Raw genomic sequence first — 16,963 nt, 5'->3', positions numbered from 1 at the left:
TGTTTCTGTGTGTGTGTGTCTGTGTTTGTGTGTGTGTGTGTTTCTGTCTGTGTGTGTGTGAGTGTGTGTGTGTCTGTGTGTGTCTGTGTGTGTGTGTTTCTCTGTGTGTGTGTGTGTTTCTGTCTGTGTGTGTCTGTGTGTGTGTGTGTGTGCGTGCCCGCGAGTGTGTGTGAGCACCTGTGACTGCATTTGTTGAATCTGGTTCCCTCCCTCTCTGCCTGCCCGGGCTGGTTTATCCAGTCGAGCTCACCCTGACCCTCCCAGTTCCCTCCTTGTCTAAACGTCAAAGGTTGTGTCAGAAACGAAAGTGGATGTGAGAGCTGTGTACAGGGGCGGGAGCGAAGTTCCCCAGGACATAGGAATGAGCCCCTCCCTGCCTCTGGAGTAACAGGTGCAAGTTGCAGTCAGAGAGGGAGCGTCCGTGTGAGCTGCTGGGCCATGGGAGGGAGAGATTGATCCCAATTCAGGGCAGGAACTGACGTGAAGTGGGAACAGGAGGCTTGGAGGATGCACACAGGTATTGGTCTGCTCTGGGCAGGCCTACTGTCAGGTGAGTACCCACCTCGAGACGGGGCTAATCTGTAACTCAGCCACTGTGCACGGACAAAACGATAGCAGCGAGAGTCTCCGGCTTTCATTCTTCCAGCCAGACTCTCAATGTGCCAACAAACGGGAGACAGGGAATTCTCCCGGGTGTTCATCTGTCTTTCGGAAGGCAAAATACAGCCGATGTTGGAAGTCTGAAATAAAAACTGCAAATGCTGGAACCGTCCAGCGTCTCAGTGGAGAGAGAAACAGAGTTAATGTTTCAGCTCGATGACCTTTCATCAGACCCGCAGTTTCCACATCCCAATCGAAACTCGATTCTCCAGCGACTGACACCATCCGTCTCCCAGGCACCAGCCCCTACAACCCTCCCTATCTCTGTAACCCCCTCCAGCCCCTACAACCCTCCCTATTTCTGTAACCCCCTCCAGCCCCTACAACCCTCCCTATCTCTGTAACCCCCTCCAGCCCCTACAACCCTCCCTATCTCTGTAACCCCCTCCAGCCCCTACAACCCTCCCTATCTCTGTAACCCCCTCCAGCCCCTACAACCCTCCCTATCTCTGTAACCCCCTCCAGCCCCTACAACCCTCCCTATCTCTGTAACCCCCTCCAGCCCCTACAACCCTCCCTATCTCTGTAACCCCCTCCAGCCCCTACACCCCTCCCTATCTCTGTAACCCCCTCCAGCCCCTACAACCCTCCCTATCTCTGTAACCCCCTCCAGCCCCTACAACCCTCCCTATCTCTGTAACCCCCTCCAGCCCCTACACCCCTCCCTATCTCTGTAACCCCCTCCAGCCCCTACAACCCTCCCTATCTCTGTAACCCCCTCCAGCCCCTACACCCCTCCCTATCTCTGTAACCCCCTCCAGCCCCTACAACCCTCCCTATCTCTGTAACCTCCTCCACACCCTACTACCCTCCCTTTCTCTGTAACCCCCTCCAGCTCCTACAACCCTCTCTATCTCTGTAACCTCCTCCAGCCCCTACAACTCTCCCTATATCTGTAACCTCTTCCAGCCCCTACAACCCTCCCTATCTCTGTAACCTCCTCCAGCCCCTACAACCCTCCCTATCTCTGTAACCTCCTCCAGCCCCTACAACCCTCCCTATCTCTGTAACCTCCTCCAGCCCCTACAACCCTCCCTATCTCTGTAACCCCCTCCAGCCCCTACAACCCTCCCTATCTCTGTAACCTCCTCCAGCCCCTACAACCCTCCCTATCTCTGTAACCTCCTCCAGCCCCTACAACCCTCCCTATCTCTGTAACCCCCTCCAGCCCCTACAACCCTCCCTATCTCTGTAACCTCCTCCAGCCGCTACAACCCTCCCTATCTCTGTAACCCCCTCCAGCCCCTACAACCCTCCCTATCTCTGTAACCTCCTCCAGCCCCTACAACCCTCCCTATCTCTGTAACCCCCTCCAGCCCCTACAACCCTCCCTATCTCTGTAACCTCCTCCAGCCCCTACAACCCTCCCTATCTCTGTAACCCCCTCCAGCCCCTACAACCCTCCCTATCTCTGTAACCTCCTCCAGCCCCTACAACCCTCCCTATCTCTGTAACCCCCTCCAGCCCCTACAACCCTCCCTATCTCTGTAACCCCCTCCAGCCCCTACAACCCTCCCTATCTCTGTAACCCCCTCCAGCCCCTACAACCCTCCCTATCTCTGTAACCCCCTCCAGCCCCTACAACCCTCCCTATCTCTGTAACCCCCTCCAGCCCCTACAACCCTCCCTATCTCTGTAACCTCCTCCAGCCCCTACAACCCTCCCTATCTCTGTAACCTCCTCCAGCCCCTACAACCCTCCCTATCTCTGTAACCTCCTCCAGCACTTACTACCCTCCCTATCTCTGTAACCTCCTCCAGCACTTACTACCCTCCCTATCTCTGTAACCCCCTCCAACCCCTACAACCCTCCCCATCTCTGTAACCTCCTCCAACCCCTACAACCCTCCGAGATCTCTGCGCTCCTCCAATTCCGGCCTCTTGACCATCCCCCGATTCCCATCGCTCCACCTTTGGCGGCCGTGCCTTCAGCTGCCTGGGGGCCCTGAGCTCAGGAATTTCCATCTCTCTCTCTCTCTCTCTCCACCTCTCTCGCTCCTCCTCTCTGCCTCTCTCTCTCTCTCTCTCTATCTCTCTCTGTCTCTCTCTTTCTCTCTCTCTCTCTCTCTGTCCCTCCTCCTTTAAGACACATTTTTAAAAAAGGACCTCATTGACCCAGCTTATGGCCGCCTGTCCCTGACAGCTCTTGACGTGATTGGGTCAAATTCTGTGGCACTACAGCCTTGGCGACCTTTCGTTCCACTGCGCGGGTGGTCATATAAATACCAGTTGTTGTTGTTGTGGCCCTAGATGCTTTGTGAGACTCTGTTCCCCCAGGATGTGGTGTGTGAGGGTTCGAGGGGAGGTTTGAGGGGAGGTGTGGGGACAGCAATCGCTGCCCATTCGGTGCCAATGGTTACAACATCCCAGCAGTGACCGAGTGGGTGGAAGCCTCGGTCAACAAGCTGAAACAGAAGCCGTTTCACGCCCTCTCGGAGGAGGCCTGAGCTCACCCTCCCAGCCAGCGACTCTCAGCGAACCCGCTCCTGAATCGCGTCGGGACCAGGAGGGACGGACTTGCATTTGCCTAGCGCCTTTCCCCAACCTCAGGACGTCCCAAGGCGTTTCCACAGCCAGTGAAGGACTTTTTTATTGTTGAAGTGTGGTCACTGTTGTGGTGTAGGAGACGCAGCAGCCCACGTGCGCACAGCAAGATCCCACAAACAGCACTGGGATAATGACCCCGATCGTTATCGTATTTTTTTTTTAGTGATGTTGGTCGAGGGATAAATATCGGCCCCAGGACCCCGGGGAGAACCCCGCCCCCCCCTGCTCTTCTTCCAAATAGTGGCTGTGGGATCTTTCACACCCACCCAAGAGGGCAGACGGGGGCCTCGGTTTAATGTCTCATCTGAAAGACGAGGCCTCACACAGTGCAGCACTCCCTCAGTACTGACCCTCCAACAGTGCAGCACTCCCTCAGTACCGGCCCTCTGACAATGCAGCACTCCCTCAGTACCGACCCTCTGACAGTGCAGCACTCCCTCAGTACTGACCCTCTGACAGTGCAGCACTCCCTCAGTACCGGCCCTCTGACAATGCAGCACTCCCTCAGTACCGACCCTCTGACAGTGCAGCATTCCCTCAGTACTGACCCTCTGACAGTGCAGCGCTCCCTCAGTACCGGCCCTCTGACAATGCAGCACTCCCTCAGTACCGACCCTCTGACAGTGCAGCACTCCCTCAGTACTGACCGCCTGACAGTGCAGCACTCCCTCAGTACTGACCCTCGGACAGCGCATCACTCCCTCAGTACTGACCCTCTGACAGCGCATCACTCCCTCAGTACTGACCCTCCGACAGTGCAGCACTCCCTCAGTACTGACCCTCCGACAGTGCAGCGCTCCCTCAGTACTGACCCTCCGACAGTGCAGCGCTCCCTCAGTACTGACCCTCCGACAGTGCAGCCCTCCCTCAGTACTGACCCTCCGACAGTGCAGCGCTCCCTCAGTACTGACCCTCCGACAGTGCGGCTCTCCCTCAGTACTGACCCTCCGACAGTGCAGCACTCCCTCAGTACTGACCCTCCGACAGTGCAGCCCTCCCTCAGTACTGACCCTCCGACAGTGCAGCCCTCCCTCAGTACTGACCCTCCGACAGTGCAGCGCTCCCTCAGTAATGACCCTCCGACAGTGCAGCGCTCCCTCAGTACTGACCCTCTGACAGTGCAGCATTCCCTCAGTGCTGACCCTCCGACAGTGCAGCACTCCCTCAGTACTGACCCTCCGACAGTGCAGCACTCCCTCAGTACTGACCCTCCGACAGTGCTGCACTCCCTCAGTACTGACCCTCCGACAGTGCAGCACTCCCTCAGTACTGACCCTCTGACAGTGCAGCAGTGCCTCAGTACTGACCCTCTGACAGTGCAGCACCCCCTCAGTACTGACCCTCTGACAGCGCATCACTCCCTCAGTACTGACCCTCCGACAGTGCGGCGCCCTCTCAGTCCCGCGGACCCAATCGTGCAAACTTTCACCTCTAACCTTTCACCCCAGGCCTGACGGAGTGTATCGAGATCCAAGCTAACAGCCCAGCGACATCTGTCGTGGGAGGCAACGCCATCCTGGAGGTTGTTTACCAGAGCAGTCAAGCCCCCCATGTCGCCTGGACCCGGGGTAAGACCTTTGCCCGTTGGACGGTGGGTCAGAACACATCGTTGGAAGTGTCCCCGGTTTTCCAGGATCGGCTGAAGGTTAACACCAGCTCGGCGTCGATTGAACTCCTTAACACCACTCGCTCCGACAGCGGGACCTACACTGTCTCCTTAACCGCGGTGGGTGAGCAGCCAAGTAACAGGAACATCACGCTCCGAGTGTACGGTGAGTAGCTGGGCTCCGGGAAACCTGAACCCACTTTCCCCGTTCCAATCATCGGTCTGGCGGCCGGATCATTTCGGAATCACCGGTGTGGGCCCGGCACGATTGACCGGTGTCCCATTCTGACCACCAGCCCACGTTGGGGAAGAAGGTTCTTCCCCTTGGAGAGAGAGAGAGAGGCCTGAAGGAGAATTGCCTGGAAAACTCCCAGGGATGAGGGGGACTTGTCAACGTTCGAAGACGTGAGTTAGGAACAGGAGGAGGCCACTCAGCCCCTTCGGGCTGCTACCCCATTCAATAAGATCATGGCTGACCTGACTTCCACCTCCAAACTCCCCCCAACCCCCAATAAACCTTGACCCCCTTGTTGGTCAAGAACCTATCTACCTCTGCCTTAAAAATAGTCAATAACCCGGCCTCCACCGCTCTCTGGGGAAGAGAATTCCACAGACTCATGACCCTCTAGGAGAAAGAAATTCCCCTCACCTCCGTTTGAACTGGGAGGGCCCTTATATTGGAATTGTGGCCCCCTCCCTCCCTCCTAGGTCCGACTTCTCCCACGAGGGGAAACATCCCTTTAGCATCTGCACTGTCAAGTCCCCTCAAGGATCTGATATGTCTCAATAAGATCGCCCCCCTCCCTCATTCGTCTAAACTCCAATGGGTACAGGCCCAACCTGCTCAACCTTTCCTCGCAAGATAACCCCCCACCTCGTGCCAGGTATGAGTCGAGTGAACCTTCCCTGAACTGCTTCCAACGCAAGTCTATCTTTTCTCAAATAAGGGGACCAAGGCTGCACACTGTACTCCAGATGTGGCCTCACCGACGCCCAGTCCATGTGGAGGGACTGGGGGAAGCTGGGATTGTTCTCCTCGGAGCAGAGAAGGTTAAGGGGGAGATTGGATGGAGGCGTTCAGAATCATGAGGGGGTTTGGATAGAGTCAATAAGGAGAAAGTGTTTCCAGTGGGCAGGAGGGTCGGTAACCAGAGGGACCCAGATTGAAGGGAATCGGAACCAGAGGGGGAGATGAGGAGAATTTGTTTTTTTGACAGAGCGAGTTGTTGTGATCTGGAAGGCGCTGCCTGAAAGGGCGGTGGAAGCAGATTCAATAGGAACTTCCAAAGGGGGGAATTGGAGAAATACTGGAAGGGGGGGAAAACTTTGCAGGGCGATGGGGGAAAGAGCAGGGGGGCCACGGACAGTGGGGTCCAATTGGACAGACCTTTCAAAGAGCCAGCATGGGCACGCTGGGCCGAATGGCCTCCTGTGTTCTCTATATACAGTGCGGCTGTGATAAGCTGCAAATGGAGATCAGTCCAGGGAAGTGGGAGGGAGTGCGTTCAGGAAAGGCAGGGGACTCCACAATGAACGGACAGACCCTCGAGAAGCCTGGAATAGCGGTGTGACTGTGCCCAGATCCCTGATGGCGGCTAAAGCAGCCAAGGAAGCAGGTGGGAGTCTGTCCCCTGTAAACCGAGGCGTCAAGTCTAAGAGCGGGGGGCTTAATGCTCGTACCTTTTCCCATTCCTTCATGGGGATGTGGGTGTCGCCGGCCAGGTCAGCATTTGTTGCCCATCCCTAATTGCCCCTTGAACTGAGGGTCTCGCTCGGCCATTTCAGGAGAGCAGTTAAGAGTCAACCACATCGCTGTGGGGTCTGGAGTCACATGTAGGCCAGACCAGGATAAGGAGGGCAGATTTCCCCCTTCTAAAGGGGGCATTAGTGACCCAGATAGTTTTTTACGACAATCGATGATAGTTTCACGGTCACCGTGACTGAAACTGGCTTTTCAATCCCTGATTTATCATCTGAATTTAAATTCCACCAGCTACCGTGGTGGGATTCGGACCCCATGACCCACCCTCCAGAGCATTAGCATTAAGAGTCCAGTGGCATTAGCCCTACACCACCGTCCCCCCACTGTCTGAAACACCCGTTGGGCCACAGCTAGAGTACTGCGCTCAGCTCTGGCCACCCCATTACTGCGAGGAGGTGATCACAGGAGAGAGAGAGAGAGGGCGCACAGGAGATTTACACAGAGTGTTTCCAAGACTGGGGAGTTTTGAGGACGGGGGAAGATTAGGTTGGTCACTTCGGAACAGAGGAGGCTGAGGGGGGGATTTAATTGCAGTTCATAAAACTATGATTGGCTATGATCAAACGGCGAGGGAGGAGCTATTCCTCTTGGCAGAGAGGTCGAGAGTCCGATGCCACAGGTAGGAAACAACTAGTCAAAGCGTTGACCAGAAACTGAACTGGACGAGCCAGATAAATACTGCGGCTGCAAGAGCGGGTCAGAGGCTGGGAATCCTGCGGAGAGTAACTCACCTCCTGATTCCCCCAAAGCCTGCCCACCATCTACAAGGCACAAGTCAGGAGTGTGATGGAATACTCCCCACTTGCCCACTTGAGTGTACCTACACCACAGGGGCTGCAGCGGTTCAAGAAGGCAGCTCACCACCACCTTCTCAAGGGGCAATTAGGGATGGGTAATAATTTCTGGCCTATCCAGTGACGCCCACACCTCATAAAAAAAAATTAAAACAACGAGAGGGGGGAGCGGAGGAGACATTTTCCAATGCAGAGGGTGGTCAGGGGCCTGGAACTCACTGGCTTGAAAGGCTGGGAGAGGCTCATCATACAGGGCCACGGACCAGGAGCTATGGAGGTGGGATTAGACCGGGGTAGCACTCTGGTGGGCTGGCAGAGATGTGACGGGCTGAATGGCCCTCCTGCCGCGCTGGAGATATCTCCGCCTTGCTATTGTCCGACTGACGCTGGTCTCCCTCTCCTCTGGCCCTTCACCCAGAGCTCATCGAGGGCGTCAAGGTGGTGACACCCGCGGGTGACGTGACGGAGGGTCAAACCAGGGTGACCATGACCTGCACCATGGCAACGGGGACCTGGGACACCCTGACATGGACCAAGGACGGCAAGAAGATCGTCAGCAATGCTCACACGGTGATAGCCGGCGACAAGTTAATATTTGACAAGGTGGTTAGAGGGGATAGTGGAATGTACTCCTGCTGCGTAAAAAACCCCTTCAGCGAGGGTGCATCCCAGAAACTGCTCAAGGTCTACTGTAAGTATCCCACAGCCTTCTCCATCACTCGGGATTGGGCCAGGGGTCAGATCGGCCAAGTGGGTTTGGCCCTCAATAGCTCTCTCTTTCGTTCGCTCTCTCTCTCTCCCACTGTCTCTCTCCCTCAGTACTGACCCTCTGACAGTGCAGCACTCCCTCAGTACTGACCCTCCGACAGGGCAGCACTCCCTCAGTACTGACCCTCCGACAGTGCAGCACTCCCTCAGTACTGACCCTCCGACAGTGCGGCTCTCCCTCAGTACTGACCCTCCGACAGTGCGGCACTCCCTCAGTACTGACCCTCCGACAGTGCGGCACTCCCTCAGTACTGACCCTCCGACAGTGCAGCACTCCCTCAGTACTGACCCTCCGACAGTGCGGCCCTCCCTCAGTACTGACCCTCTGACAGTGCAGCATTCCCTCAGTGCTGAGCCTCCGACAGTGCAGCACTCCCTCAGTACTGACCCTCCGACAGTGCAGCACTCCCTCAGTACTGACCCTCCGACAGTGCAGCACTCCCTCAGTACTGACCCTCCGACAGTGCAGCACTCCCTCAGTACTGACCCTCCGACAGTGCAGCAGTGCCTCAGTACTGACCCTCCGACAGGGCAGCACTCCCTCAGTACTGACCCTCCGACAGTGCAGCATTCCCTCAGTGCTGACCCTCCGACAGTGCAGCACTCCCTCAGTACTGACCCTCCGACAGTGCAGCGCTCCCTCAGTACTGACCCTCCGACAGTGCAGCGCTCCCTCAGTACTGACCCTCCGACAGAGCAGCGCTCCCTCAGTACTGACCCTCCGACAGTGCGGCCCTCCCTCAGTACTGACCCTCCGACAGTTCAGCGCTCCCTCAGTACTGACCCTCCGACAGTGCAGCGCTCCCTCAGTACTGACCCTCCGACAGTGCAGCACTCCCTCAGTACTGACCCTCCGACAGTGCAGCACTCCCTCAGTACTGACCCTCTGACAGCGCATCACTCCCTCAGTACTGACCCTCCGACAGTGCGGCGCCCTCTCAGTCCCGCGGACCCAATCGTGCAAACTTTCACCTCTAACCTTTCACCCCAGGCCTGACGGAGTGTATCGAGATCCAAGCTAACAGCCCAGCGACATCCGTCGTGGGAGGCAACGCCATCCTGGAGGTTGTTTACCAGAGCAGTCAAGCCCCCCATGTCGCCTGGACCCGGGGTAAGACCTTTGCCCGTTGGACGGTGGGTCAGAACACATCGTTGGAAGTGTCCCCGGTTTTCAAGGATCGGCTGAAGGTTAACACCAGCTCGGCGTCGATTGAACTCCTTAACACCACTCGCTCCGACAGCGGGACCTACACTGTCTCCTTAACCGCGGTGGGTGAGCAGCCAAGTAACAGGAACATCACGCTCCGAGTGTACGGTGAGTAGCTGGGCTCTGGGAAACCTGAACCCACTTTCCCCGTTCCAATCATCGGTCTGGCGGCCGGATCATTTCGGAATCACCGGTGTGGGCCCGGCACGATTGACCGGTGTCCCATTCTGACCACCAGCCCACGTTGGGGAAGAAGGTTCTTCCCCTTGGAGAGAGAGAGAGAGGCCTGAAGGAGAATTGCCTGGAAAACTCCCAGGGATGAGGGGGACTTGTCAACGTTCGAAGACGTGAGTTAGGAACAGGGGGAGGCCACTCAGCCCCTTCGGGCTGCTACCCCATTCAATAAGATCATGGCTGACCTGACTTCCACCTCCAAACTCCCCCTAACCCCCAATAAACCTTGACCCCCTTGTTGGTCAAGAACCTATCTACCTCTGCCTTAAAAATAGTCAATAACCCGGCCTCCACCGCTCTCTGGGGAAGAGAATTCCACAGACTCATGACCCTCTAGGAGAAAGAAATTCCCCTCACCTCCGTTTGAACTGGGAGGGCCCTTATATTGGAATTGTGGCCCCCTCCCTCCCTCCTAGGTCCGACTTCTCCCACGAGGGGAAACATCCCTTTAGCATCTGCACTGTCAAGTCCCCTCAAGGATCTGATATGTCTCAATAAGATCGCCCCCCTCCCTCATTCGTCTAAACTCCAATGGGTACAGGCCCAACCTGCTCAACCTTTCCTCGCAAGATAACCCCCCACCTCGTGCCAGGTATGAGTCGAGTGAACCTTCCCTGAACTGCTTCCAACGCAAGTCTATCTTTTCTCAAATAAGGGGACCAAGGCTGCACACTGTACTCCAGATGTGGCCTCACCGACGCCCAGTCCATGTGGAGGGACTGGGGGAAGCTGGGATTGTTCTCCTCGGAGCAGAGAAGGTTAAGGGGGAGATTGGATGGAGGCGTTCAGAATCATGAGGGGGTTTGGATAGAGTCAATAAGGAGAAAGTGTTTCCAGTGGGCAGGAGGGTCGGTAACCAGAGGGACCCAGATTGAAGGGAATCGGAACCAGAGGGGGAGATGAGGAGAATTTGTTTTTTTGACAGAGCGAGTTGTTGTGATCTGGAAGGCGCTGCCTGAAAGGGCGGTGGAAGCAGATTCAATAGGAACTTCCAAAGGGGGGAATTGGAGAAATACTGGAAGGGGGGGAAAACTTTGCAGGGCGATGGGGGAAAGAGCAGGGGGGCCACGGACAGTGGGGTCCAATTGGACAGACCTTTCAAAGAGCCAGCATGGGCACGCTGGGCCGAATGGCCTCCTGTGTTCTCTATATACAGTGCGGCTGTGATAAGCTGCAAATGGAGATCAGTCCAGGGAAGTGGGAGGGAGTGCGTTCAGGAAAGGCAGGGGACTCCACAATGAACGGACAGACCCTCGAGAAGCCTGGAATAGCGGTGTGACTGTGCCCAGATCCCTGATGGCGGCTAAAGCAGCCAAGGAAGCAGGTGGGAGTCTGTCCCCTGTAAACCGAGGCGTCAAGTCTAAGAGCGGGGGGCTTAATGCTCGTACCTTTTCCCATTCCTTCATGGGGATGTGGGTGTCGCCGGCCAGGTCAGCATTTGTTGCCCATCCCTAATTGCCCCTTGAACTGAGGGTCTCGCTCGGCCATTTCAGGAGGGCAGTTAAGAGTCAACCACATCGCTGTGGGGTCTGGAGTCACATGTAGGCCAGACCAGGATAAGGAGGGCAGATTTCCCCCTTCTAAAGGGGGCATTAGTGACCCAGATAGTTTTTTACGACAATCGATGATAGTTTCACGGTCACCGTGACTGAAACTGGCTTTTCAATCCCTGATTTATCATCTGAATTTAAATTCCACCAGCTACCGTGGTGGGATTCGGACCCCATGACCCACCCTCCAGAGCATTAGCATTAAGAGTCCAGTGGCATTAGCCCTACACCACCGTCCCCCCACTGTCTGAAACACCCGTTGGGCCACAGCTAGAGTACTGCGCTCAGCTCTGGCCACCCCATTACTGCGAGGAGGTGATCACAGGAGAGAGAGAGAGAGGGCGCACAGGAGATTTACACAGAGTGTTTCCAAGACTGGGGAGTTTTGAGGACGGGGGAAGATTAGGTTGGTCACTTCGGAACAGAGGAGGCTGAGGGGGGGATTTAATTGCAGTTCATAAAACTATGATTGGCTATGATCAAATGGCGAGGGAGGAGCTATTCCTCTTGGCAGAGAGGTCGAGAGTCCGATGCCACAGGTAGGAAACAACTAGTCAAAGCGTTGACCAGAAACTGAACTGGACGAGCCAGATAAATACTGCGGCTGCAAGAGCGGGTCAGAGGCTGGGAATCCTGCGGAGAGTAACTCACCTCCTGATTCCCCCAAAGCCTGCCCACCATCTACAAGGCACAAGTCAGGAGTGTGATGGAATACTCCCCACTTGCCCACTTGAGTGTACCTACACCACAGGGGCTGCAGCGGTTCAAGAAGGCAGCTCACCACCACCTTCTCAAGGGGCAATTAGGGATGGGTAATAATTTCTGGCCTATCCAGTGACGCCCACACCTCATAAAAAAAAATTAAAACAACGAGAGGGGGGAGCGGAGGAGACATTTTCCAATGCAGAGGGTGGTCAGGGGCCTGGAACTCACTGGCTTGAAAGGCTGGGAGAGGCTCATCATACAGGGCCACGGACCAGGAGCTATGGAGGTGGGATTAGACCGGGGTAGCACTCTGGTGGGCTGGCAGAGATGTGACGGGCTGAATGGCCCTCCTGCCGCGCTGGAGATATCTCCGCCTTGCTATTGTCCGACTGACGCTGGTCTCCCTCTCCTCTGACCCTTCACCCAGAGCTCATCGAGGGCGTCAAGGTGGTGACACCCGCGGGTGACGTGACGGAGGGTCAAACCAGGGTGACCATGACCTGCACCATGGCAACGGGGACCTGGGACACCCTGACATGGACCAAGGACGGCAAGAAGATCGTCAGCAATGCTCACACGGTGATAGCCGGCGACAAGTTAATATTTGACAAGGTGGTTAGAGGGGATAGTGGAATGTACTCCTGCTGCGTAAAAAACCCCTTCAGCGAGGGTGCATCCCAGAAAATGCTCAAGGTCTACTGTAAGTATCCCACAGCCTTCTCCATCACTCGGGATTGGGCCAGGGGTCAGATCGGCCAAGTGGGTTTGGCCCTCAATAGCTCTCTCTTTCGTTCGCTCTCTCTCTCTCCCACTGTCTCTCTCCCTCAGTACTGACCCTCTGACAGTGCAGCACTCCCTCAGTACTGACCCTCCGACAGGGCAGCACTCCCTCAGTACTGACCCTCCGACAGTGCAGCACTCCCTCAGTACTGACCCTCCGACAGTGCGGCTCTCCCTCAGTACTGACCCTCCGACAGTGCGGCACTCCCTCAGTACTGACCCTCCGACAGTGCGGCACTCCCTCAGTACTGACCCTCCGACAGTGCAGCACTCCCTCAGTACTGACCCTCCGACAGTGCGGCCCTCCCTCAGTACTGACCCTCTGACAGTGCAGCATTCCCTCAGTGCTGAGCCTCCGACAGTGCAGCACTCCCTCAGTACTGACCCTCCGACAGTGCAGCACTCCCTCAGTACTGACCCTCCGACAGTGCAGCACTCCCTCAGTACTGACCCTCCGACAGTGCAGCACTCCCTCAGTACTGACCCTCCGACAGTGCAGCAGTGCCTCAGTACTGACCCTCCGACAGGGCAGCACTCCCTCAGTACTGACCCTCCGACAGTGCAGCATTCCCTCAGTGCTGACCCTCCGACAGTGCAGCACTCCCTCAGTACTGACCCTCCGACAGTGCAGCGCTCCCTCAGTACTGACCCTCCGACAGTGCAGCGCTCCCTCAGTACTGACCCTCCGACAGAGCAGCGCTCCCTCAGTACTGACCCTCCGACAGTGCGGCCCTCCCTCAGTACTGACCCTCCGACAGTTCAGCGCTCCCTCAGTACTGACCCTCCGACAGTGCAGCGCTCCCTCAGTACTGACCCTCCGACAGTGCAGCACTCCCTCAGTACTGACCCTCCGACAGTGCAGCACTCCCTCAGTACTGACCCTCTGACAGCGCATCACTCCCTCAGTACTGACCCTCCGACAGTGCGGCGCCCTCTCAGTCCCGCGGACCCAATCGTGCAAACTTTCACCTCTAACCTTTCACCCCAGGCCTGACGGAGTGTATCGAGATCCAAGCTAACAGCCCAGCGACATCCGTCGTGGGAGGCAACGCCATCCTGGAGGTTGTTTACCAGAGCAGTCAAGCCCCCCATGTCGCCTGGACCCGGGGTAAGACCTTTGCCCGTTGGACGGTGGGTCAGAACACATCGTTGGAAGTGTCCCCGGTTTTCAAGGATCGGCTGAAGGTTAACACCAGCTCGGCGTCGATTGAACTCCTTAACACCACTCGCTCCGACAGCGGGACCTACACTGTCTCCTTAACCGCGGTGGGTGAGCAGCCAAGTAACAGGAACATCACGCTCCGAGTGTACGGTGAGTAGCTGGGCTCCGGGAAACCTGAACCCACTTTCCCCGTTCCAATCATCGGTCTGGCGGCCGGATCATTTCGGAATCACCGGTGTGGGCCCAGCACGATTGACCGGTGTCCCATTCTGACCACCAGCCCACGTTGGGGAAGAAGGTTCTTCCCCTTGGAGAGAGAGAGAGAGGCCTGAAGGAGAATTGCCTGGAAAACTCCCAGGGATGAGGGGGACTTGTCAACGTTCGAAGACGTGAGTTAGGAACAGGGGGAGGCCACTCAGCCCCTTCGGGCTGCTACCCCATTCAATAAGATCATGGCTGACCTGACTTCCACCTCCAAACTCCCCCTAACCCCCAATAAACCTTGACCCCCCTTGTTGGTCAAGAACCTATCTACCTCTGCCTTAAAAATAGTCAATAACCCGGCCTCCACCGCTCTCTGGGGAAGAGAATTCCACAGACTCATGACCCTCTAGGAGAAAGAAATTCCCCTCACCTCCGTTTGAACTGGGAGGGCCCTTATATTGGAATTGTGGCCCCCTCCCTCCCTCCTAGGTCCGACTTCTCCCACGAGGGGAAACATCCCTTTAGCATCTGCACTGTCAAGTCCCCTCAAGGATCTGATATGTCTCAATAAGATCGCCCCCCTCCCTCATTCGTCTAAACTCCAATGGGTACAGGCCCAACCTGCTCAACCTTTCCTCGCAAGATAACCCCCCACCTCGTGCCAGGTATGAGTCGAGTGAACCTTCCCTGAACTGCTTCCAACGCAAGTCTATCTTTTCTCAAATAAGGGGACCAAGGCTGCACACTGTACTCCAGATGTGGCCTCACCGACGCCCAGTCCATGTGGAGGGACTGGGGGAAGCTGGGATTGTTCTCCTCGGAGCAGAGAAGGTTAAGGGGGAGATTGGATGGAGGCGTTCAGAATCATGAGGGGGTTTGGATAGAGTCAATAAGGAGAAAGTGTTTCCAGTGGGCAGGAGGGTCGGTAACCAGAGGGACCCAGATTGAAGGGAATCGGAACCAGAGGGGGAGATGAGGAGAATTTGTTTTTTTGACAGAGCGAGTTGTTGTGATCTGGAAGGCGCTGCCTGAAAGGGCGGTGGAAGCAGATTCAATAGGAACTTCCAAAGGGGGGAATTGGAGAAATACTGGAAGGGGGGGAAAACTTTGCAGGGCGATGGGGGAAAGAGCAGGGGGGCCACGGACAGTGGGGTCCAATTGGACAGACCTTTCAAAGAGCCAGCATGGGCACGCTGGGCCGAATGGCCTCCTGTGTTCTCTATATACAGTGCGGCTGTGATAAGCTGCAAATGGAGATCAGTCCAGGGAAGTGGGAGGGAGTGCGTTCAGGAAAGGCAGGGGACTCCACAATGAACGGACAGACCCTCGAGAAGCCTGGAATAGCGGTGTGACTGTGCCCAGATCCCTGATGGCGGCTAAAGCAGCCAAGGAAGCAGGTGGGAGTCTGTCCCCTGTAAACCGAGGCGTCAAGTCTAAGAGCGGGGGGCTTAATGCTCGTACCTTTTCCCATTCCTTCATGGGGATGTGGGTGTCGCCGGCCAGGTCAGCATTTGTTGCCCATCCCTAATTGCCCCTTGAACTGAGGGTCTCGCTCGGCCATTTCAGGAGGGCAGTTAAGAGTCAACCACATCGCTGTGGGGTCTGGAGTCACATGTAGGCCAGACCAGGATAAGGAGGGCAGATTTCCCCCTTCTAAAGGGGGCATTAGTGACCCAGATAGTTTTTTACGACAATCGATGATAGTTTCACGGTCACCGTGACTGAAACTGGCTTTTCAATCCCTGATTTATCATCTGAATTTAAATTCCACCAGCTACCGTGGTGGGATTCGGACCCCATGACCCACCCTCCAGAGCATTAGCATTAAGAGTCCAGTGGCATTAGCCCTACACCACCGTCCCCCCACTGTCTGAAACACCCGTTGGGCCACAGCTAGAGTACTGCGCTCAGCTCTGGCCACCCCATTACTGCGAGGAGGTGATCACAGGAGAGAGAGAGAGAGGGCGCACAGGAGATTTACACAGAGTGTTTCCAAGACTGGGGAGTTTTGAGGACGGGGGAAGATTAGGTTGGTCACTTCGGAACAGAGGAGGCTGAGGGGGGGATTTAATTGCAGTTCATAAAACTATGATTGGCTATGATCAAACGGCGAGGGAGGAGCTATTCCTCTTGGCAGAGAGGTCGAGAGTCCGATGCCACAGGTAGGAAACAACTAGTCAAAGCGTTGACCAGAAACTGAACTGGACGAGCCAGATAAATACTGCGGCTGCAAGAGCGGGTCAGAGGCTGGGAATCCTGCGGAGAGTAACTCACCTCCTGATTCCCCCAAAGCCTGCCCACCATCTACAAGGCACAAGTCAGGAGTGTGATGGAATACTCCCCACTTGCCCACTTGAGTGTACCTACACCACAGGGGCTGCAGCGGTTCAAGAAGGCAGCTCACCCCCACCTTCTCAAGGGGCAATTCGGGATGGGTAATAATTTCTGGCCTATCCAGTGACGCCCACACCTCATAAAAAAAAATTAAAACAACGAGAGGGGGGAGCGGAGGAGACATTTTCCAATGCAGAGGGTGGTCAGGGGCCTGGAACTCACTGGCTTGAAAGGCTGGGAGAGGCTCATCATACAGGGCCACGGACCAGGAGCTATGGAGGTGGGATTAGACCGGGGTAGCACTCTGGTGGGCTGGCAGAGATGTGACGGGCTGAATGGCCCTCCTGCCGCGCTGGAGATATCTCCGCCTTGCTATTGTCCGACTGACGCTGGTCTCCCTCTCCTCTGACCCTTCACCCAGAGCTCATCGAGGGCGTCAAGGTGGTGACACCCGCGGGTGACGTGACGGAGGGTCAAACCAGGGTGACCATGACCTGCACCATGGCAACGGGGACCTGGGACACCCTGACATGGACCAAGGACGGCAAGAAGATCGTCAGCAATGCTCACACGGTGATAGCCGGCGACAAGTTAATATTTGACAAGGTGGTTAGAGGGGATAGTGGAATGTACTCCTGCTGCGTAAAAAAC

The 16,963-nt window shown here is 56.2% G+C and overlaps 1 protein-coding gene across 1 annotated transcript; it reads left to right on the top strand.

Moving 5' to 3' along the window:
* Positions 1-341: 341 nt before the first annotated feature.
* On the top strand, positions 342-16,921 carry LOC144678457 (cell adhesion molecule CEACAM2-like; the record flags this gene model as incomplete). The annotated part of the gene is made up of 7 exons (XM_078538230.1): positions 342-550; positions 4,655-4,978; positions 7,787-8,059; positions 9,128-9,451; positions 12,260-12,532; positions 13,601-13,924; positions 16,734-16,921. Coding segments are annotated over exons 1-7 (1,749 nt in total), but the record flags the coding sequence as incomplete, so codon positions are not given.
* Positions 16,922-16,963: the final 42 nt, after the last annotated feature.

This window comes from Cetorhinus maximus, unplaced genomic scaffold (genome assembly GCF_964194155.1).
Source record: "Cetorhinus maximus unplaced genomic scaffold, sCetMax3.hap1.1 HAP1_SCAFFOLD_4313, whole genome shotgun sequence".
Lineage (NCBI taxonomy): Eukaryota > Metazoa > Chordata > Chondrichthyes > Lamniformes > Cetorhinidae > Cetorhinus > Cetorhinus maximus.
The sequence above is the reverse complement of the archived record's forward strand: the minus strand, read 5'-3'. Positions and strand labels throughout refer to the sequence as shown.